This window comes from Heptranchias perlo, chromosome 4 (genome assembly GCF_035084215.1).
Source record: "Heptranchias perlo isolate sHepPer1 chromosome 4, sHepPer1.hap1, whole genome shotgun sequence".
Lineage (NCBI taxonomy): Eukaryota > Metazoa > Chordata > Chondrichthyes > Hexanchiformes > Hexanchidae > Heptranchias > Heptranchias perlo.
The window spans coordinates 33,758,798-33,782,476 of NC_090328.1; the positions used below are offsets into that span (position 1 = coordinate 33,758,798).

General features: G+C 41.7%; 1 protein-coding gene across 1 annotated transcript in view; it reads right to left on the reverse strand.

The window, feature by feature from the left end:
• Window positions 1-23,679, reverse strand: part of map1b (microtubule-associated protein 1B) — a 100,770-nt gene that overhangs the window by 18,141 nt on the left and 58,950 nt on the right. Inside the window, exons 3-5 of the mRNA XM_067982750.1 lie at window positions 19,583-19,665; window positions 8,885-9,025; window positions 1,974-7,950 (exon numbers count right to left, since the gene is read on the reverse strand). Of these exons, the coding sequence (XP_067838851.1) occupies window positions 1,974-7,950; window positions 8,885-9,025; window positions 19,583-19,665 (6,201 nt within the window). The remainder of the gene's footprint in view (window positions 1-1,973; window positions 7,951-8,884; window positions 9,026-19,582; window positions 19,666-23,679) is intronic.

A 23,679-nucleotide genomic window follows, 5' to 3' on the forward strand; every position in this document is an offset into this window, starting at 1 on the left:
CTGGCGGATATATATTCATGAGACCCACTGAACTGTATGAGCACAGAATACTGGGCATCTATGAGTTTCCATGGTTGTCTGTAGTCATTCTCCTGAAAAGTTTAAGCTGACCATGACTGCCTCTTGGAATTTGAACCCTAAACATCCACAGTAGCAGTGGGAGCTTACATGAGAAATGCGCCTGATCCTGTGTTTATAGCTTGTAACACTGAGATCAGTACTGTAGTTGCCACTGGTGTTGCTCCCCACACAATGGTAGATGACAGTACAGACCTGAATAATCTAGTAGTTCACTTGCAAGTGATTGTGCAAGTGTGGTCCGTGTGTAACGACATCCTTCATTGGAAATGAGACCCACTAAAGTACATATCCTGAAACAATCCAGGCAGAATAATCAGCATGCCAACCTGTGCTCTGCATTTGCTATTACCACCACTTCCCCACCACCCCCCCTCAATCAAGTCTCACCTCTGTTATCCCTAAAATACAAGTGCTCTGTGCTTCCTTATCCAGATCAATAGATATATATTGGAAAATATCAGTGCTGCTGCCTACTGTATGTTATGATTGGTAGTGATCTGCTGACTATCCCTCTCTGGCTAAAGACCACTTGATTCTACCTACTGTGTGAAGAAAGCAGACAGGACACTATTTTATCGTTATTACACAAACTATTAAGTACTTATGCACAAATCAGTTTGTATGGATGTGCTGATATAATGTGGTGCAAATCATAGAGTATATGATTAGTACAGTGCACACTACTTGGCCCAACACCTTCAGGAGCCTCCCTTTATAATAAATCCACAATTTTCCCTTCATATTCAGTTAAAGGTTCATTCTTGCAGGTTCTACCACTTGTTTCACTTCTTGCCCTCCTATTATGTGAGTTTTGCCTTTAAACAACGAGTAGTCATGGAAATTTCTTCCTGCAATTGCCATCATGGTACATGTAATATAAATGGCATTAGCCTTTTTATTTACACCTGTACTACCCTCCTTGTTCTACCTTTATTAACAGTTCTCTGTACAAGGTTTTACATATAGAATTTTAATTATCTACCGCTTAAGTTCATTTCTATATCTGTCCAATATTGCTATTTTACAACACTATTCTTGCCGTACTTTGGTGCTCTTTCTCAAACTGTGAACCTCGTTCAGTTGTGACCTTCCTCTAGCTCTTCTTGGCAGTGAATTTAGAGTGCAGATGATCTGTATTACCATTATGCAGTTGACAGGAACCTCCACGGTCCAGTCAGTGAAATGGGCTTCACAAATTTGCTGAGCTATTTCTCAAAAGCTTTACATACTCTACAACTGAAGTAACAAACTTTTCCTTACTTATACTGCTTAAGTGGCCTGATTGCTCTTTGAGAAGTGGTAAAAGGACATTACAAATGGATGTTTAGATAGTTTTAGGTCATTCACACTAACAAATTACGCTGCACAAAATTGCTCATTATGAAATCATGTATCAGCCATTTTGAATAAAGATCATTAAAATCATGAGGAAAGACATTTAGCCTTTTTAAAAATAAGAGGAAAATATGGCTCTTAATCAATAGTTTAACCCTTTGAGGAATACTATAGCAAAAATGCACCAAAATCAAAGTACACTAAAGAGCATTTAGTGCATTCCTTACTTCTAATTAACATTTACAGAAATTGAGGTTATATAAGGTGAGAGAATTTCTGCAGGGTTTAAGGTGGGAGACTTTCCGTAGGGTTCTCCCAATTTCCCGCTGTAACTTCAGTGGAAAATCAGCAGAAACCCTGGAGAAATGGCATAAATTTCTCCTGGGTTTCCATCAAGTCTATGGAGGGAGATCAAGAGAATCCCTGTGGAAATTCCAGGCAAATAAATTTATGTATTTCAAAAGTGCTTAAATACTCAAAGAGTTATGTATCATATTCTGGATCTAAATTGAATTATTCAATACAACAGGTCAGTATACAAAATCTAAGCATTTTACCTGGATTTTTAGTAGTGTGTGTAAATTTAGAATTTGTGGTGTTAGTAGCATTCTTTGCTTCTTTATCATCACCTCGAGTAGCCTTTACTTCTGGGTTAGTGCTAGCTTTGGCTCCTTTGTCAACTGAATCCTTCTTTTTAGGAGAGGCTGTTTTTGTAGTTTTATCAGATGATTCTTTAGCAGATGCTAGTGCACCTGTTCTGGAAGGAGCACTGGAGTGCTTTGGTTTGCTGTCAGCTTTTCTAGCAGGAGAGGAAGACTTGGTTTTCGTGGCCTGCTTTTTGGTCTTTGTTCTCTCTTTGACCTCTTTCTTCAAAGGTTTATCTGCCTTTGCCATGCTCTGATCAGTCGGCAATGCTTCAGGATCTACCATGCAAACATCAGGATGTGGTGGAGGAGGACTAGGGTCCTTTAACGGAGCAGGAGGGGGATCCATTTGTCTGTGTACAAGTGTTCTGTCTGTAGGAAGAGTTTCCGACTCATCCTCGGAGTCTAAGGCAGCATCTGCTGTGATAGAAGGGCATTCTTCTGTTCCAGGAGGAAAATCTGAATCAGTCTGTGATGGAGCTGACTCACTGACTGACGTTCCTGGGGTATCATCACATTGACGTGCCTGCTGCTTTCCACCAGATGGGGGCTGGGCTCCTCCACCTTGTGTCAGTGGTCTTTCAAAATCTTCAAGAGTATCTTCTTGCTCAAAAAATTCTAATGGGCTTGGATTGATGAAAGAAGGGGAAAGATCAGCCATATTGTGTTTAAATGAAGTAGGAGTTTTAAAACATATACTGGCACTATGTTGAATTTCTGTTGGATGCACTGTTCTGGAAGCAAAATGTCCATCTCCAAGCTCATGTATATCTTTGGCTTTATCTTGTTTGCTGCTGAATGTCTCCATTTCTTCCATGTCTGACTGTATTATGGGAATTTTACTTTGTGAGAGAGCAGGCTCTTGTAATGAGTGTGATGTATACACAGCAGATACTTGGTCTGAAGAAAACATTGATGATACCACTGGATCATAAGTTGGAGTCTTCTCCTGCAGCAGACCTGAGCTTGGTGAATCAGATGTGTGCAGATGAGACACTTCTTTTGCAAGTGAAGAAGGCTGCGAAAGATCAAACATCTGTAGATCTTCCTGTTCTTGCAGTGGAGAAGTTGTTTGTGGTGTACGAGCAGATGATACCCTTTCTAAGAGTAATGGCTCTCCAGAAATAATTGGTTTTGCAGATGGGAAGGCAGATGGGACTGAAGTACAAACATCATATTCCTCTTGCAGAGGCGAAGTTGTTTGTGGTGTACGAGCAGATGAAGTCGATGGGGAAGCCTCTGTTGGTGGGGTTGAGCCAAATTGCAAATGATCCCTTTCTTGACTAAAGAATGGTCTGTCAAGTGTAGGCAAAACACGTTGGATAAATCCAGGCTCGTGTATATCCGATGGACTATAATCTACTTCAGTAGGCCCATTTTCAGTTATGTGCTGGAAGCTGCCATTAAATGCAGGTTGTTCAGGAGATTGTCTACTGAAGTCCAAAGCCAAAGACTGTTCAGGTGACTCCTGACTAAACTCCACAGACATTGTTGACTGCTCAGGTGACCTAGCTTCCTGTACAGGGGTTCTGGATTTTGCAGTTTTTGGAGAGACCTCAGGTGGAGAAATTGACATCGGCCTTGGGCAATCCTCTTTAGAAGGTGAAACTTCGGCTTCTTGGAAAGCTGTCGGCGTTTGCACAACAGATACTGAAAGGGATTCATCCACTTCAGTTGAATGAGGAGACCCAACTTCTGCATGTAACGAGGGAGATACATCGTCTGCTGTAGGTTCTGGAAAAGAACTTGTAGCAAGAGATGCTGTTGAAGCTGAAGCAACACCTTCTATATGGGAATAAGTGTCTTCTGCTGCCACCTCATCCACAGGAGTAGCTGATTTGTCCGATGTGGTTCCTTCAGAAATAGACATTTTGCTGTCTTCTTTAATAGAACCAATTTGGCTGAGATCTACCAGTGTTGGGGACAGTTCAGCTGCTGTTTTATGTGGTTCAAAAGGACCGAGTGATGGGAAGGTAGCAATAGCACTTTCCTCCACTTTGCGTTCCTGACTAAAACTATCTTTGGGGGTCAACACTTCGAAGGCTGAGACACGTTCTTTTCCAGGTGCAGCAGGACTGGATGAAAAATCATCAAATGGATAAAGACGGGGGGAAGAAAGAAGTTTAAGTTTATCGCTCTGGAGTTCCATTGCACCTTCAAGAAATTGTACTGGGAAATCGTCTCCATCATTTGAAGAGCTATCAACAGGTGAACTGGAACCCAACATTGGTGGACTACGTAGCGGAGACAAAACCTTTTCTACAGGTGATTCTGAATCGGGTACGGGTTCATCCATTGGACTATACCTTGGACTGGTCTCATCGACTTTCATATCATCAGTCTCAATAATAATTGGTGTTGGGAATTTTCCTGTTAATTCAACTGGAACTTGACGGTCTTTCTCATCTATTGGAGACTGCTTAAATGGGGTGTGACCAGCACTAGGAGGACCAGACTGTGCAGGAGATGCCATCTCTAATGTTTTTTCTTCAGGACTAGCACAATGATCATCTGGAACATCATGGTCCACTTTAGGTACAGATGCCGTCAGATCTGTGGATGCCCTGATTTCTGATGGAGTCAAATCAAAGTTGACATTACGCTCACTTAAAGGTGTCCTAGACTGTGGTGACGCCACAACTGGACTCCTTGCCGGGCTGAGTTTGATTTCAAGATCTTCTAATTGATTCTCCTGCTTTTCAGCCTCTCGGTCTTCCCGTTTTTCACATTCATCATGTTTAGGAATATAAATGCCAGTTGATGGACATTTAAAGTACTTGTCTTCTTCCAGAGAAGATGAAGGAGATATTGTTGAGGCCGAAGCTGGATAATCATCACCTTGTGTCACGTCAGTTTTTGAAGTTTCTAATGAGAGTCCATTGTAAGTGTCAGGAACAGGAGAAAGCTTGGCTCCCTCACGACCCTGAGAAACAACAGTAGTTTCAAACTTTGTCGTGCTTACAAACTCCTGAGTAGGAGACTCAGTTTCTTCGTTGTTGGTCTCATCACTCATAATGTCTCTTGGTGTGGACATTTCATCCATTGGGGTAGGCTCACTAGAAATTTCAATTGTAGATTGAGTAAAACCTGATGTAGCTGTAAATTCTTCTGGTGGCTCTTCATGGGTTTCTTCATCAGAAACTGTCGCTTCACTTTCAAAATCTGTAGGTATTGTCTCATTGTGAATGGACAATGTTTGATCAATAATCGAAGGATGATGTGCAGAGAGTTTATCCAAAGTTGCACCGGAGGGTGGAACTTTTACTTTATCTACCTCAGTGCTTTTAGTTTCACCTATATCTTTCTCTTCATAAATCTCAACATCTTCTTTGCTATCATCTACTACCTCTTCTTCAGTTTCAGCCTTTTCAAGAAGAAAGTCTTCTCGTTCTCTATGATCATCTCCAGCTTCAGATTCTTCTGTCTCTTCAACTGGTTCTTCAGTTTCAATTAATTCTTCTGCTTCAATGTCTTCAGCCTCAACCTTTCTCCCGGTAACGACATGCTCATGTTCAGTAGTGCTTGAAAGCATCTTTTCCACTATATCTTCTGCCAGCTCCTCAACATCTTCAGTCTCTGCCTTTTCTTCATAGTCACCAGGTTCAGAAGATTCTTCAAAAGCAGCACCTTCATCCTCAAATCTTTCTAATGTGACCTTATTTCCAGTCTCAATATACTCTTGAGGAGACTGTTCAAATTCGCCTTCTGCTTCAGTGGTTGTTATTCCTTCATCAGGAGATTCATCTGTCTCTAAAGCATCTCCATGAATTACTTTTTCCACAAGTGTAGCTTCTTGCACTTCATTATTTATTGAATTCTCTGTTGGGACAACAGGTTCTTGGATTTCTCTTTTTCCTTCTTCATTAAGTTCTTCAAAGTCCTTAGTTAAATCTTCTGGTGAAGACATTAGTGATCGTTCAACCTCAAGTTCATCTGTAGTCACTGCAGCCACTGCTGCTGCTGCTGCGGCTGCGGCTACTCCTGCTGCTCCCACCATGGCAACATTTTCAATTTTGGTCTCTTTCTTGCCTGGTTTTGGCTTTCCTTTTTCTTTTGGTTTACTTGGGCTAGTGTCTTCCTTCTTTATTGGTTCAGTTTTCTTTTCCACTTTGGGCTTTGTTGGTAATTTCTTGACCTCAGTTGCAGTCACCGTTTTTTTGGCTTCCTTAGCTGGCTTCTTCAGGTCTTTCTTTACATCTTTGTCATTTTTTTTGATTTCTTTCTTTTCTTCCTTTTTTGCTTCTTTTAGTGGTGTTTCTTTTTTCTTCACTTCTTTTTTAATATCTTTCTTTATTTCTTTCTTTATTTCTTCTTTTTTAGGTTTCTCTTCTTTTTTAACCTTTTCTTTTTTAATAACTGCTTTGTCTTCTTTTGCCTCTGGCTTCGCACTCTCTTTTTTCACTTCCTTTTCCTCTTTTTTCTTGTCTTCTGGTTTCTTTACTTTAACCTCTTTCCTTACGATTCTTTCCTTTACAAGTTTTGGTTTGCTCTCGGACTTCTGCTTTTCATCTCTCTGTGTTTTTTCTTCAACTTCCTGTTTAGCAGTTTCTTCCTTGGCTTTTGTTTCCTTCTCTTCAGGCTTTGATTGTGACTCTGTTTTGGGTTTTTCCTTTTTAACCATCAGTTTTTCCTTCTTCTCTACCTTTTGTAGTTTTTCTTTAACAGCCTCTTGTTGATTAACTGCAGCAGGCTTTGCCACCTCTGGTGCTTCTTCCTTGACATCCTTCCTACCTCCTTTACCAGTGGGTGGCTTAGGAGTGGATTTGAGACTTTCCTTGCTGTCACTCCGTTGTTTCATCTTGGCCTGTTTAACTGTTGGGACAGCCAAGCCAGCTATTAGCTCTTTTTGAGTTACCACTGGGTGTTTCAGGAAGTCTAAATGTTTGAGTTTTTCTAATCCATCCAGGATATTATATTGTGGAGCATTTCCTGGGAACAGGGCACGTACTATTTTTTCAGTTGGATTAGCTGGATGCCATACAATCAGTGAGGATATTGAAGTTAAGTATGGAAATGAAATTTCTGCATCTTTGCCATTTGGCAATACTAGTCCAGTTTTAGCTTTGTTGTTGCTGGACCAATGTTGCATGAAAAACTGTAGCTCTTTGCTTCCTTTCACTGGATTTAAAATGTACATTTCCAGTCTTCCCACACCCATTTTCTGGAACAGTATCACTGGATCAATGACATTTCCTACAGTCCTATACAGGGGCTCTGGTTTTATGGACAATTTGTTTAAGTATTGGAGAGTAAGGCAGGTTTCCTCAGTATTTCTCCTGACCCTGAAATTAGGCTGCAGGTTTGTCATATTTTCTGGGACATTAAGAAATACAACTCCCAGCTCAGGTGAGATAAGATTTTTCATCCAGTCACTGTTAGTGGTGGACCCTTGTGACTGCTCCTCTTCTAGTTCTGCTATTTTACGTTGCAACAAACTGTTGACTCCGGGGAGATTATCAGCACCATTGTGGGTGAGTAGAATTGAGTCGACTCTGTCCAAATGTCGAACCAGTTTCCAGAAGCATGACTTACGATCTGAACCTCCATTTATAAGCATGTTAAATCCATTCACAGCAAACAAAGCAGAGTCCCCTCTCCCACCGGGGAAAATGTAGCAGCAAGGTTTTGATAGTTTCAGGAAACCACCAGATGCTGGGGGCTCCAATACGTCAAAGGATGATGGTACCTCTACCGATTCTGAAAGATATTCAGTGAATTCTGAAAGTCCTTCCATTTCTGGTAAAATGGAGACTGAGTTCAGTTTTATATTGATGAAGTCCTGCAGGTTATGCTTTTCCAAGTTTGTGTTTTTCCAATCGCCTTCCTCAGGGCAGAATAATGTGAGGCTGGCTTTATTGGCTGGATGTGTGGTGCTTAGTAGTTCTCCAATCTGACAGCAGAATAAAAGATAATACTTAATTAGTAGTAATTAGTGAAAGACCTCAATTAACACTGAGTTGCCTTTTACAAATAGATTGTACTACAGTCAATTCCTGCCAAATGAATTATAATTACTTATCAGGGATACTCGCATCAGAAAGAAACAATGAAATATTCGTACCTTCCATTACCAAAATAAATGTAAATAGTTTTGAATTGCTAATTTTAACTTGGAGTAGTTAAGATTACAGAGATAACAGAACTCATAACATGTTTGTGTGCAATGTCACTTTTATCTAAGTCCCAATTCTATTCAATAAATCCCCATTCATTTACAGATGTGTAACAACTGTCTTTTTAATTCACATTTTCACAATAAGTATATGTTAAGGCCATTTTCTTGCCACCTCTTGCTTACTAGACATCCAGAGATGTAAGAAATCTGATTATTGTTAAAGGATGATTAATTTTATTGTAACCTGAAACATCAAGTTTTGTAAGGAAATAAAGCAATACATAAATTTATACAAATAACCCGATAAAATATAGACACCAATTTTAGTCCCAATTTTATACGTGGTGCTAGTAATGTCTTTAAAGGAGAAGTACCCTTTGATTGTTTCTTTACAGTCTGGAATTTCTGGCATGCAAGCAAGAAATTCTTAAATGTATGTAAAATTGCCTGTTCATCACAATCCAAGGTGACAGCACACCGTGAGCTTCACTAGCAACATTTATGGCGCACTTAAACACCAGCTCAAAGTAATTGCTGACTACCACCATGTTAGATTATCCATTCCTACTGGTGATGGACTATTCTACTTTTTTTCCACCTCCAAACGGTTTGACAATACCTCTCCAAGATCCAAAGTAAGTTGGTCAAAACAAAGTTTTACTGCAGACCAGTACTGGCAGTATCAAAGTGCAATCATTTGCTGACTTACCTCCTGATCTGTAAAAATTTCAATGAAGTTCTGAAATGAGAATGAACCAGACTGTAAAATCAGTTCCCCTGTGTTCTCACAGCACTGTCCAGTTAACACCAGCAGCTTGTGTCGAGCAGCATCAGTGATCAAGAGGCGTACCTAACGAAAGAACACGTGGCTTAGAAAGATAGTGCAAATAGCTACGAAGGCACAGCTTACAAATTGGCACTCCCAGTGTGGAGCTTCTCACACTTGAGTCTGTTGACCTCCATGTAGGATTTACCCAATGTCTGAAAGTCTGTGCCAGGAGCATGAGTAGATTTTATGAATTTGATATCCCAGCATTGATCTTCATGCGTTGGGAGCAAAAGCTCGTAAAATCTACCCTATAATAATAAGTCAAGCTAATAATCAGTAAAGGAAGAACAAATTTTGCACAGAACATAACATTCTGCTGATGAACACATTGATTCTCCCGACAAATCATGCCATTCTGTACTAGGATACAGCTTTATACCTGCGATTCCCATACAGAGGGTTCCCAATGGGCATGTCATTAGGAATAGTACTGGCTGGAGTCCTGGTATGATGTTAGCAATGATGTTACAGGTGAAATAAAACATGCCAGATTTATACTATAATAACTGCAAATAAGTAACACCTTAGAATATACAAAAAACTGGGCTGCTAAGCAAGATTGGGATGACTCCATGCAACAATTAGCTATGAAGAAATGATTTCAACTTTGATAAATTTAGCCATTATATTTTCAGGTAGTTTTCCATTTGGTTAGTAAGGCAGCAGGCACTATCGATATGAATAATTTTAGATTGATTTGATTGTCTACTCACTGCATCCCATTCTGTTTATTAACCAAGAGCAATTGCAAGCTACGGTGCCTCAAATTTTAATTTTTTAAACTAGTGGATCTCTCATGGTGTTCCCCACTCAAAGGCAAGACAAGCAAATTTCCTTCAGAATACACTAGTGACGGCTTACGGTAAGAGTATAGGGATCTGCAGCTTCTGAAGCTCCATTTAGTGGTAAAAATGTGCAGCTGCATGACTGTGTGTCGCACAATGGCGATTCCCAAATAAGGAATGTGTGACATATGTAGCAAATTTAATATATTACATATTTATGACTTTTCCCATTACTCAATCTGTACATCTTATTTCCAAAAACTTCCCATTCTTTCTATGTCAGTATTTTAAAGAATAAAGTAAATTAACAGTTGTTCTTAGTGTCCACTGTAAACACCAACTCATTTTCAATGATGATATCAATTATTAATATGATTCAAGTGGAGAGACTGTGCAGAGATATCCAAATGCAGCCTGTGAACCACATCTGACCCCCAAATCCTGACAATCCGGCCTTCAAAAGATAGGTAACTCAATCTTTTTTGGGCTTATGTTTCTTATTTGCTGGTTTATCCTCTTGTAATTTTGTAAGCCCAGAGGCTGAGAAGAATTATTCTTCTCGTTGGTGGATAAATTCTAAATTAGAACACCGAGATCTGTTAGCTTGCGTGCACATCAAGTATCAACAGCTTGAAATATATGAAAGTTAATGGTAACACCGATTTAAACTTCATAGGGCTGATTTTCATGACCATTACCCCTGGTGAATGCTTAGTTCTCCAAGTAAAGCTCAAGAAAAAAAGGGCAGAGACCCTGATTGCCCAGTCTCTGTCCCTTTAATGCTGTCCTGTAGCCTCCCTTAGAGTCCCCACCAACCATAGGGTCCACAGGGTGAAGAATTACTCCACAGTTGAGTTTGACATTTTTCCCCCATGCCGTGAAATCCCATTGGCTGCCAATTGAGATCAAGGTGCCTATCACCCAGGCCTGCAGCTGCCTGTTGCTTTCTTGGATCTCCTCTAGGGCTAGGCCCTGCCGGGGTGCCCCAGGGCTATATAAGTGAGCTGGGGAGATGCACTGCTCCTGTCTAGCACTCGAGAGGCAGCCAAAAAAATACTCCCTTATTTGTGTTCCCCAGGGCACCATGGTGCACACCTATGTGACCCATGAAGACAAAAAAGCTTGGGTACCCCTGACATTAGGGCCAGTTCTGGGCAAATGTGGCCTGTACAAGTTGGAACAGAGCTGGGAACAACGTAACTAGTGCAGTGGGGGAGGGTGTCTGCCATTAAATTGCACATTAGGCAATCTCCTCTTGACCTCAGAAAGTACGGTGGGTTCAGCGGCAGAGGTTCCCGGTGGGTGCATCTGGCACATGCTGGAATCACAGACCCATGCATTTTCATCCCCAAGATTAATGTTCCAAAGTACTGGAGTTAGGATTGAGAAGTATATATGTGAATGCACAAAACATTCAAAACAAAACTGGAGAGTTAGAAGCATTAATGAAAGGAGTGTTTAAAATTATGATGGGATAGGACAGTAGATAGTGATTGAAGATTCTAGAATAAGGGGACATAGATATAGGATTTAGTTCACGGAGCAGGAGATTTTCTTTTATAAACAGAGGGTTGTGAGGCTGTGGAATGCACAACTGGAGTTAGTGATTGGAGCAGTGACCATATCAACATTTAAGAATAAGTCAGATAGGTGTTTAAAGGAAAAAGGAATAAAGGGATATGGGAACAAGGTGATCACATAGGATTAAGACAATTGGTCGTGTGGAAGATAAACACCAACACTGACTGGTTGGGCAGAATGGCCTGTTTTCGTGTTGTAGTTTCTATGTAAGTCTATATAAAAAAAGTTTCTTTAATTTCTTATTGGGGATGTGGCAAAGCCATTTTTATTGCTCATCCTCTAGTTGCCCTGAGAAAGTGGTGATGGGGCTTCCTCAACTGCTGCAGTCATTGTGCTGATGGTGCTCCCACAAGTGTCAAAATCCTGGTATTCCAATGATGAGGAAGGATCGGCAGTATATGTCCAATTCAGGATGGTGTGTAACTTGGAGGTGATGGTGCTTCCACGATCTTGCCTCTCTTATCCTTCTTGGATGTAGAGATCACGAGGCTGATGAAGCAACTGAAGATGATGATCTGAGGACACTGCAGATGCTTCCCTTCCACCTCCCCCATCACCACCCCCCAACTCCTGAAAAATGACCTGAACTAACTCCAATTATGACAGTGAATGGCTGAGAGCATTTAGTGCTATGAAATCTACTCCAGCTAAATGGTATCTAGGTATTGGTATCTAGGCCATAAGATTACTTTATGTACCAACTGGATCATTTCTTGACAAAAGGCACAGGAACATGTTTTCCCCCACACCAGATTTTTTCCCAATTTGTCTTTTGTACACAAGGTGAGGGATGTTAGTGCTGGGGGACCCTTCCTATTTCAGGCATCCAGTGACAGTATCAAGCACTTACAGATGGGGTTCAGAGTAAAGCTCCCTCTGCTCCAGTAACGTGTGTAAGCTTCAACCTCGGAAGTTTCCCAATCCCCATACCAGCTATCTGAGTGAGATTGCTAATTTGTGCTGAATTACAGACAGTTTCGGTACCATTGCCCATTTCACATAGAACCCTTACAGCTAGCAGACAGATTAGATTTACATCCTGTCAGTCTGGGCTATATTTGAACCCAAAGTCCTAATTTTAACTCCAGGCGGGTTTTGGGCAGGTGGGTAGCGAGGTGAGTTACAAACTCACCCGCTGCACAAGAAAACAGGTCCAGCATACTTTAACTCTCGGGACTCATTATAATCTCATGGGCAGGTTTCTCATGCAATTTGTTGATACAAAAGGAAACCCGACAACTTTCAATTTCAATTTCTGGTCAGTTATTTAAAGAGGCCTATTTAAAGCAGGAATGCTCCTCTTAAAGTGAGGTTAAGAATATAAGAAATAAGTGCAGGAGTAGGCCACATGGCCCCTTGAGCACGGTCCACCATTCAATCAGATCATGGCTGATCTTCGACCTCAACTCTACTTTCCTGCTCGATCCCCATATCCCTTGATTCCCCCAGAGTCCAAAAATCTATCTATTTCAGCCTTGAGTGAAGTAGTTGAATCCGAAACTAGGGTCCCGAATCTAAATAAAGGAAATTACAAAAGTATGAAGTGTGAGTTGGCTAGGATTGATTGGGGAACTTTACTAAAAGGGATGACGGTGGATAGGCAATGGCTAATATTTAAAGAACATGTGCAGGAATTACAACAATTATTCATTCCTGTCTGGCGCAAAAATAAAACAGAAAAGGTGGCTCAACCGTGGCTTACAAAAGAAAATAGGGATTGTATTAGATCCAAAGAGGAGACGTATAAAATAGCCAGAAAAAGCGGCAAACCTGAGGATTGGGAGCTGTTCAGAATTCAGCAAAGGAGAACAAAGAGATTGATTAAGAGGGGAAAAATAGAGTATGAGAGTAAACTAGCAGGGAACATAAAAACTGACTGTAAAAGCTTTTATAAATATGTCAAAAGAAAATGATTAGTGAAGACAAATGTCGGTCCCTTACAGTCAGAAATGGGGGAAATTATAATGGGGAACAAAGAAATGGCAGAACAATTAAACACATACTTTGGTTCTGTCTTCACAAAGGAGGACACAAATAACCTCCCGGAAATGTTAGGGAACTAAGGGTCTAATGAGAGGGAGGAACTGAAGGAAATCAGTATTGGTAAAAAAAAAGTGCTAGGGAAATTAATGGACTAAAGGGCTGACAAATGAGGCCTGATAATCTACATCCCAGAGTATTAAAGGAAGTGGCCCTGGAAATAGTGGATGCATTGGTGATCATCTTCCAAATTTCTAGAGACTCTGGAACAGTTCCTGCAGATTGGAGGGTGGCAAATGTAACCTCACTATTTAAAAAAGGAGGGAGAAAAAACAGGGAATTACAGACCAGTTAGCCTAACATTAGTAGTGGGGAAAATGCTAGAGTCTATTATAAAGGATGTGATAACAGAACACTTGGAAGGCATTAACGGGATTGGACAAAGTCAGCATGGGTTTATGAAAGGGAAATCATGCTTAACAAATCTACTGGAGTTTTTTGAGGATGTAACTAGTAGAATAGATAGGGGAGAACCAGTGGATGTGGTGTATTTGGATTTTCAGAAGGCTTTTGATAAGGTCCCACACAAGAGGTTAGTGTGCAAAATTAAAGCACGTGGGATTGGGGGGATATACTGGCATGGATTGAGAATTGGTTGACTGACAGGAAACAGAGAGTAGGAATAAACGGGTCTTTTTCCGGGTGGCAGGCAGTGACTAGTGGGGTACAAACTCACCCGCTGCACAAGAAAACAGGTCCAGCATACTTTAACTCTCGGGACTCATTATAATCTCATGGGCAGGTTTCTCATGCAATTTGTTGATACAAAAGGAAACCCGACAACTTTCAATTTCAATTTCTGGTCAGTTATTTAAAGAGGCCTATTTAAAGCAGGAATGCTCCTCTTAAAGTGAGGTTAAGAATATAAGAAATAAGTGCAGGAGTAGGCCACATGGCCCCTTGAGTGCTTGGGCCCCAGCTATTCACAATATATATCAATGATTTGGATGAGGGAACTAAATGTATCATTTCCAAGCTTGCAGACGACACAAAGCTGGGTTGTAATGTGAGCTGTGAGGAGGATGCAAAGAGGCTCCAATGTGATTTAGACAAGTTGGGTGAGTGGGCAAGAACATGGCGGATGCAGTATAACGTGGATAAATGTGAGGTTATCCACTTTGGTTGTAAAAACAGAAAGACAGATTATTATCTGAATGGTGATAGATTGGGAAAAGGGGAGGTGCAATGAGACCTGGTGTCCTCGTACACCAGTCGCTGAAAGCGAGCATTCAGGTGCAGCAAGCAGTTAGGAAGGTGAATGGTATGTTGGCATTCATTGCAAGAGGATTTGAGTACAAGAGCAGGGATGTCTTACTGCAGTTATACAGAGCCTTGGTGAGACCACATCTGGAATTGTGTGTGCAGTTTTGGTCTCCTTATCTGAGGAAGGATGTCCTTGCCATGGAGGGAGTGCAACGAAGGTTTACCAAACTGATTCCTGGGATGGCAGGACTGACGTACGAGGAGAGATTGGGTCGACTAGGTCTATATTCACTAGAGTTTAGAAGAATGAGAGGTGATCTCATCGAAACATATAAAATTCTAACATGACTAGACAGACTAGATGCAGGGAGGATGTTCCCGATGGATGGGGAGTCCAGAACCAGGGGTCACAGTCTCAGGATACGGGGTATGCCATTTAGAACAGAGATGAGGAGAAATTTCTTCACTCAGAGGGTGGTGAACCTGTGGAATTCTCTACCACAGAAGGCAGTGGAGGCCAAGTCATTAAATATATTCAAAAAGGAGATAGAAATATTTCTTAATGCTAATGGGATCAAGGGATATGGGGAAAAAGCAGGAACAGGGTACTGAGTTAGACGATCAGCCATGATAATTTTGAATGGCGGAGCAGGCCTGAAGGGCCGAATGGCCTACTCTTGCTCCTATTTTCTATGATTCTATGCATTATTCAACCTGTAAATAATTCTATTAGTTTTAGCCTGTATGCATGTTTCAATGAGATAACCTATCATTCTTCTAAACTCCAGAATGTATAGGCCCATTCCACTCAACCTCTCTTCATATGACAACCCTCTCATCCCAGGAATTAATCTAGTGAACCTTCATTGCACCGCCTCTAAGGCAAATATATCCTTCTTTAGGTAAGGAGACCAAAACTGTACACAGTACTCCAGGTGAGGTCTTACTAAAGCCCTGTAAAACTGTAGCAAGACTTCCCTACTCTTGTACTCCAACCCCCTTGCAATAAAGGCCATCATGCCATTTGCTTTCCTAATTGCCTGCTGTGCCTGCATACTAACTTCTTGTGTTTCTTGTACGAGGACACCTAAGTCTCTCTGAACACCAACATTTAATAGTTTCTCACCATTTAAAACATATTCTGTTTTTCTATTCTTCCTACCAAAGGGAGTATCCTCACATTTCCCCACATTATACTCCATCTGCCACCTTCTTGCCCACTCACTTAACCCATCTATATCCTGTTGCAGACTCTGTCTTCCTCACAGCTTACTTTCCCTCCTACCTTTGTATTGGCAGCAAACTTGGATACATTACACGCGGTTCCTTCATCTAAGTCATTAATATAGATTGTAAATAGCTGAGGCCCAAACATTGATCCTTGCGGCACCCTACTAGTTACAGCCTGCCAACCTGAGAATGACCCGTTTATCCCTAATCTGTTTTCTGTCTGTTAACCAGTCCTCTATCCATGCTAATGTATTCCCCCTAACCCCTTGAGCTCTTACCTTGTGTAACAACCCTTTATGTGGCACCTTATCGAATGCCTTTTGAAAATCCAAATATACTACATCCACTGGTTCCCCTTTATCTACCCTTCTAGTTACATCCTCAAAAAACTAATAAATTTGTCAAACACGATTTCCCTTTCATAAAACCATATTGACTCTGCCTAATCATATGATTTTCTAAGTGCCCTGTTACCACTTCCTTAATAATGGATTCCAGCATTTTCCCGAGGACTGATGTCAGGCTAACTGGCCTGTAGTTCCCGATTTTCTCTCTCCCTCCCTTCTTGAATAGCGGGGTAACATTTGCTACCTTCCAATCCACTGGGACCATTCCAGAATCTAGAGGTTGCCTTTCCTTCTACCAGATTGTGCTTTGGAGTGGTGGAGGAAGAAACTGATTCAGCATGTGTTGTAGTCAAGCCCCCAGGCTCTCCGAAGCTCCCTGGATGTCCTGCTAGACGAGGTCAGGGCCAGGAAGAAAGTTCTCTTTCCAGCCAGTGGGAGGAGGATCCCAAAACAGTAAGTCTACCTGGCATGGATAGACATTGTACAAATGACAGGGCTAGACAGACTGGATGCAGGGAGGATGTTTCTCCTGGCTGGGGGGGTCCAGAACGAGGGGTCACGGTCTCAGGATACGGGGTAGGACATTTAGGACTGAGATGAGGAGAAATGTCTTCACTCAGAGGGTGGTGAACCTGTGGAATTCTCTACCACAGAAGGCTGTGGAGGCCAAGTCACTGAATATATTTAAGAGGGAGCTAGATAGATTTCTAGACACAAAAGGCATCAAGGGGTATGGGGAGAGAGTGGGAATATAGTATTGAGATAGAGGATCAGCCCTGATCATATTGAATGGCAGAGCAGGCTCGAAGGGCTGAATGGCCTACTCCTGCTCCTATTTTCTATGTGTCTATATCAGCTCCAGGAGCATCACCCCACAAATTGCTTCAATGACCTCACAAGACTAGCAAGGGTGAGTATAGCTCTTCATTTCTCCGAATCTGTCAACAGCACATGGCAACAGTCCTCTCCCCTACTACTCTGAACAATTCCCTCCACTCCATTACATCCTTCACTACCCAGCACAAGGGCACACTATAGCATGCCTCATTCTTATTCCAAACATACACTCACTTCTTCCTTGCAAAATCCCTGGTTCTGCACGCGTGTCCACAACCCAGCTCCAACTCCCAGCTCCATGGGCACGTTTGGATACGCACACAGTCAAAACCCAGAAATCTGTCCCCACTTAATGCCGGCGGGTGGATCGTTAACGGGGCAATTTACCTCGTTGAAATAGTTAAGGTAGGTTTTTTTTTTAAATTGAATATTACTCACCTTTAAATTTAACATCTCCAGGATGGATTTTCCGCAGCTCTTGAATCACGCCAGGTGAAAGGAGGCCAGAAGGGCCGCATCCATGAGGTAAGTGCCTTTAATGCACTGCTTGTGGGTCAGGAGGAGCAGGCCCAACAAGCTTAACTGCCGCGATCAGACTCCCGCAATCAGCCGACCCCCCCGCCACCCCCGATGGGAGACCCCTCCCAACAGCCGATCCACCTCCCTAACTCCGACTCCTCCCGGCTCCGATCTTCTGCCAACCCGATCACCTCCCAGCCCGTGATCTTCTCCATGGCTCCCCAACACCCATGTCCTCCAGGGCCCATGATCTCTCCCTCCCTCCTCTCCGATTCCCTGCTGCGTTCCCTCCTGACAGGAAGCCAGCCTGTCAATCTGGCTGGCTGTCGCATGGGAAACCCGGAAGCAAAATTATTTACCTTCAGTTGAGTTGCGATCACAGATTCCGACAGACTTAATTTGCTTCCAGGTTTCCTACACGAACATCTACCCACCCACTCAATTCCCGACTCTGTGCTAAAATCATGCCCACCAACTTCTCTCATGGTTCCTTCCTCATTTAATACTCCACACACCTGCTTTCCATCAACACCATCCCATCCTCGCTCGATTTACTTGTCCTCACGGTCAGCATATGCATAATAAGCAGAAGCCCCACACATCTGCACACATTTGGTCTATACTTTCTTTTCGTTACAGCTTCTTAGTCTGCATTGTCAGAAACTCATTGACAGAGGTTAGCTAAATGGTTTGAATGTTCTTTAATGCAGGATCAATGGTGTGGTGAAGTAATAACAAGAACTGTTAACATTGAGGGGTTTTTTTTTTACTGACTTTTCAGGTAGAGAATTGAGTTCACCAAAAGCATTGCTCCAATAACTGCTCCCTCCCTAAAGGACATTAGTGAACCAAATGGGTTTTTTCAAACAATTCAACAGCTTCATGGGCCCTTATACAGATACCAGTTTTTATTTCCAGATTTTTTAAAACCAAATTCAAATTTTTAAACTGCCATGGTGGAATTTGAACTCATTAGTCCAGCAATATTACCACTACACTATCATATTTCATGCCTACGCACTGTATATTATGACCCAGAACCTATCAAGATAGGCTAAACACTGACGCTATGTGGAGGATGCGGAAAGATTTTTAATTAGATTGAATGTTCTTCTCGGGTGAACCTAAACACCAAGTGTCGTAGGCTATTTGACCTTGGAGAACAACCAATATCCACAATCGTCCCTTTCCCAGCAACAATTATTTGATAGTCATTAAGAATGGGAACAAGGTCTGATTTCCAATCCCCTCCCCTCCTTGTTGAGGGACACTGACTTGACTTAAATGTGAACATTTTAAGTCAATGCTTACTTTATGATCAATGATGCAATCAGAATGAAAGAAGAACGAACTTGCATATATATAGCGCCTTTCACTGCCTCAAGACATCCCAAAATGCTTTACAGCCAATGAAGTACTTTTGAAGTGTAGTCACTGTTGTAATGTAGGAAATGCGGCAGCCAATTTGCACACAGCAAGGTCCAACATACAGCAATGAAATAAATGACCAGATCATTTTTTTTAGGTGGTGGTTGAGAGATAAATGTTGGCCAGGACACCAGGAGAACTCCCCTGCTCTTCTTTGAATAGCGGTAAAGGATCTTTTAGGGATCATCTAAGAGAGCAGACAGGGCCTCAGTTTAACATCACATCTGAAAGACAGCATCTCTGACAGTGCAGCACTCCCTCAGAACTGCACTAAAGTACTAGCCTAGATTACTTGCTCAAGTCCCTAGAGTGAAGTTTGAACCCATAACCTTCTGACTCAGAGACAAGAGTGATACCAACTGAGCTACAGCTGAATGAACCATCAGTTTATGCTACAAACTCCACCAAGAGATTTGAACCCAGCCATATCAACTCTATCCCACTGCCACCATGACATCACCTGCACAGCATTATACACTGCATTCAACCTACAAAATCCACCGGGAGCAGGTTATAGCACAGGATAATCAGTGTTACATTTCAATACTCTTCACCATCCCATTCCCCCGTGCTCCCTGCCATCTGTCTAGTTCCTGCTGTTCTCTTACCTCAGTGCTCACTGCCTCGTCTGAAGGATTGATGAGGACAACGGTTTCCAAGACATCACTTCTGTGGTGAAGGATTTTCTGACCTATCACAGAAAAAAAGTGTGTGTAAATAAAAAATCAGCAGAATTCAGTGCATACTAGATAATGAATCCTGTAAGAAAGATTTGCCCCTTCTAAGGCAAACCCACTGCCCACCACTTTACACCCGAATATGAGCACAGTTCCCAAATACAGGAAGAATAATATCAAAGACAAATATATATTTGGATATGACCAGTTATTCATTTGTTGTAGAATATTTTACATTATAAATAGCATTCAGGACATTAGGATCCCTGTGTCTCAAATTTGGATCAAACATTTGTTAACTTTCCAAAACTTCATTAGCATAAATTGTAGGAGCTTTTAAAATTAACAGTATTCTGTTCTTTTGGACTACTTCACTGTACCGTGATAAAAGGGAAGCACAGGCTTTCTCAGTCTTCAACACTGAATCTCAGTATGACTTCAAAATCTGAATATGGTTTATACAAACCATAATATAATACACAGAAAACTAAAGTTTCTGAGAAAGTGTCCACAATAATCACCTAAACCATTGAGTTGAAGGTGTATGAAAACAAGAAACCTGTGTTCTCTAATCAAAATGGTAGTAATTCTTACCCATACTCCTTCCTGTTGGTGAAACTACTATATAAATTAAATGGAAAGGTTTACTTACACTAAGCAGTAAGGACTGAACCAATGAGTCAAAGAAAATGAAAAAGCTAAAAGGGCTTGAAAAATGGAAAGGAGTTGTGGGATGGGGTTCTCCAATAGCTTAGTTGAGAAAAAAAATATCAGTTCCCAAGTGGTAATGTCATTGGTGTTTCTGATTTAATGAATATCTTCCCCCAAAGTACATTAAATAAATGTCAGCAAAGCTTCAGAAAAGCAATAGTAATGATTTGGCATTCAAACATGTTAGGGCTATATATTACTTCAAAAGGGTAAATGAAGCTGAGAAATATTTCCCTTCTTTTATGTGAGCGTCTCCAAATTTAACTAAGAAAAGTCTTCCCATTCACTCTTAAAACCTTTAAAAAAATCTCCTCTTTAAAAAACCAATGGAAACAGTCCCAGTATCACAAGTCTTTCCTTATAACTGTAGTTTCCCATCCCTGCATCATCCTGGTGAATCTACACTGAATGCTCTCTATGGCTTTAATGTCCTTTCTATAATGAAGTGCCCAAAACTGCACACAGTATTCTAACTGTAGCCAACCTAATGTGTTGTATGAATTCATCATTACTTCTGTCCTCTTGTTCTCTATACCCCATATATAAAACCCAAAACTGTATTTTTTTTTAATGACTTTATCTGCACTCACCATCAACCTCCACCAAACCCCCGCACCCAGCCCCCATGATTTTTACCCATTAAAATTTATGGATTAAAAATCACGCCCAAACTCTCAATATGCACTCCTGGCATGTGAAACTCTACCAGGATTGATAGACCCACAGAAACCTACAGCACAGGAGGAGGCTATTCAGTCCATCATGTCTTTGGCAAAACATTCTAAAAATAATCCCACTGCCCTGCTCTCTCCCCATAGGTTAAAAGAAATGACAGGGCTACGGGGAAAGAGCAGGGGAATGGGACTAATCGAATAGCTCTTTCAAAGAGCCAGCACAGGCACAATGGGCCGAATGGCTTCCTCCTGTGCTGTACCTACTATGACTTTTAATAAGACATTTTTATGACTTTCTTTTGTTCTGAATTTGGCCAAAGGATTGTTGTTGATTAACTTGTCAGCCTGGCTCATTAATGGGACCTACAGGGATAGGCCAGTCACTGGAGAGTGGGAATCTTTCCACTTGGCTCCCGATATCCCTGCAAACCAAAGCCTTGATGGGTATGGTGGGCAAGCTGTGGGAAGGTTACCAGTACTCTGTGCTGGTAGGCTGCACATTTTTACTAAATTAACCTCAAGCTGTACCTCTTGCCAAGCTGCAGTTCAACTCTCTGGTTTAGGCAAGTGTGATGTGTCCCTTCAGGAAGAGAGTGCACACTCCATCTTAGGCTAACAGAAACACGACCTGTGCGGACTTTTCGGTAGCTTGGTTTGGAGTCTCTTAATCATGGTATTGAATATCTGTGCATATCAGACACTTGGCTGAACACAAAAATTAAATTGACTAAATATTTATTCTCATCAAAGGATGTTAGCACTGGGTAATGGAATACAATGAGCTACAGCCCCAGTCTCACCACCCCAGCAATGTGACATTTCTTATTCTAGACATCTAGTAGCCCTCTGAGCTCAATATAGTGCTAATTAGTGCAGTTTTGTGTCCATTGAGACTGAATGGCAGAACCGGCTCGAACAGCTGAATGACTTACTCCTGTTTCTATGCCCAAAGTCATTTTATGAAGGACCCTTACCAGGAGATAGAGGAAACTTTCATCCATCAGTCTGGGCTGGATTTGAACTTTGGTCCTTGAGGTTGAAAGACCACTGTCTAACTCAAAGTGCCGACCATTACTTTTAAAAAAAAGTTTTTTAGGTTTTTAAGATTTAAATCTTTCTCCAGAAAGCTACAAAAATGTTTAAGGCATAATTTCTCTTGCGTGTATATACAGGGAATTAAACACAAGCATACAGGGAAAAAAATACCATCATTGGCATTCTCTCCCAGTCGTGCCCTATCTCCTTTTATGATGCTTCTCCCAAAAAACTTGCATGAGCATCCAGGCAAATGTTCCAGTCCATTTTGGTATCACTGAGAATGAGCTTTGTTAAAGCTGCCAGATCACTACCTGAAATTTACTGAACTGTGGTACCTCGAGCCCATACCCCTGTAGAATGCTTACTGATAGGGAGATAGCGGCCTGACGTACCGGCACCATAATATCAATGCATGTCATTGTTAGCGCTGTCTTCCACTGAGCTCTGCAGCATAGGCTGATAAATTATCTCCACCGTGCTGTCACTCACTGCCTCTCTGCTGAGCAAGGACCAGAGATTTCCAAGATAATTGATAGGACATTACTACAAACATACGAAAATGATGGGCAAGAAAAGAACAGCTGGTCCACCGAGCCCACACTCATGATGGCTGTGGCATTACATTTCCTACCCCCCGCAGCTATGTAATCTTCTGGGAGAGGCAAAAACCCAGGGCTAATAAGCGAAAGAAAAAACTCTAGAAAATTCCTCTCAGGTGATCAAAACCAGTTAAGGCGATCACATTCACCATGCGTACATTAAGTTATAGAGTAAGCCCACAGTAAAGTGTATTTTCTCTTATATTCTTATCGCAATGTACTGAACTTCATCTTTTATTTTTCAGTTCCCCTTCCTCCTCTCCTTAAGGTAAAGACTTGTGCAGGACTATGGTTCCATAGCACCAACTGAACGCTGCAGCTTCACTCAAGTGGCTATTTCTCATGTAGGTAAACTGTGTTGGCAGGTGACTCTATTCGAGTGGGGGGTGGGAGAGGGAAGGAGGAGGTGCATACACAACCAAAACTAACAACCTTGTCCTCACCGCACATGTCCCAGCAGGGTCACTGGTTAGTGATCAGGAATGGGAACTCCAGCTAATCCCCCCCCCCCCCCCCCCACCCCTCCTCCGTCCCTCCCTCCCTTCCTTCCTAGTCCAGGGCACTGAATTTAATTGTAATGTCAGAGCTTATCAGCTCAGACCGGAGATCAACCCTGGGACCCTCCTAGTCTCCACTGCTCTGTTCATTAACCATCTGAGCCATTACAGGCACTAGCCCTCTAGTACTTCTTAGAAAATACATTTAAACTTGACATGATGGAGATGCAAATTCTTACATAAATTATTAAATAAAACATGAACTGGGATTTTCCACTCTGGAAGCACCCTGACATAAACTCGATAGGTTGGGTCTTGAATTTGTTCCGTGGCTACACTCCTGACCTTGGCTGACTTTCCAGACTAACTAGAATTTCTTTTCAGCAGGCCCATGACATGGACCCTGCCTCAGTCAGAAAGCTTGCCTGAGGTGGAAAATGGCTAAGACAGGCCTCAGTCACCTTTCACTGCGTAACGTGACCAAGGCTGGCCAAAAACGTGAACAAAAA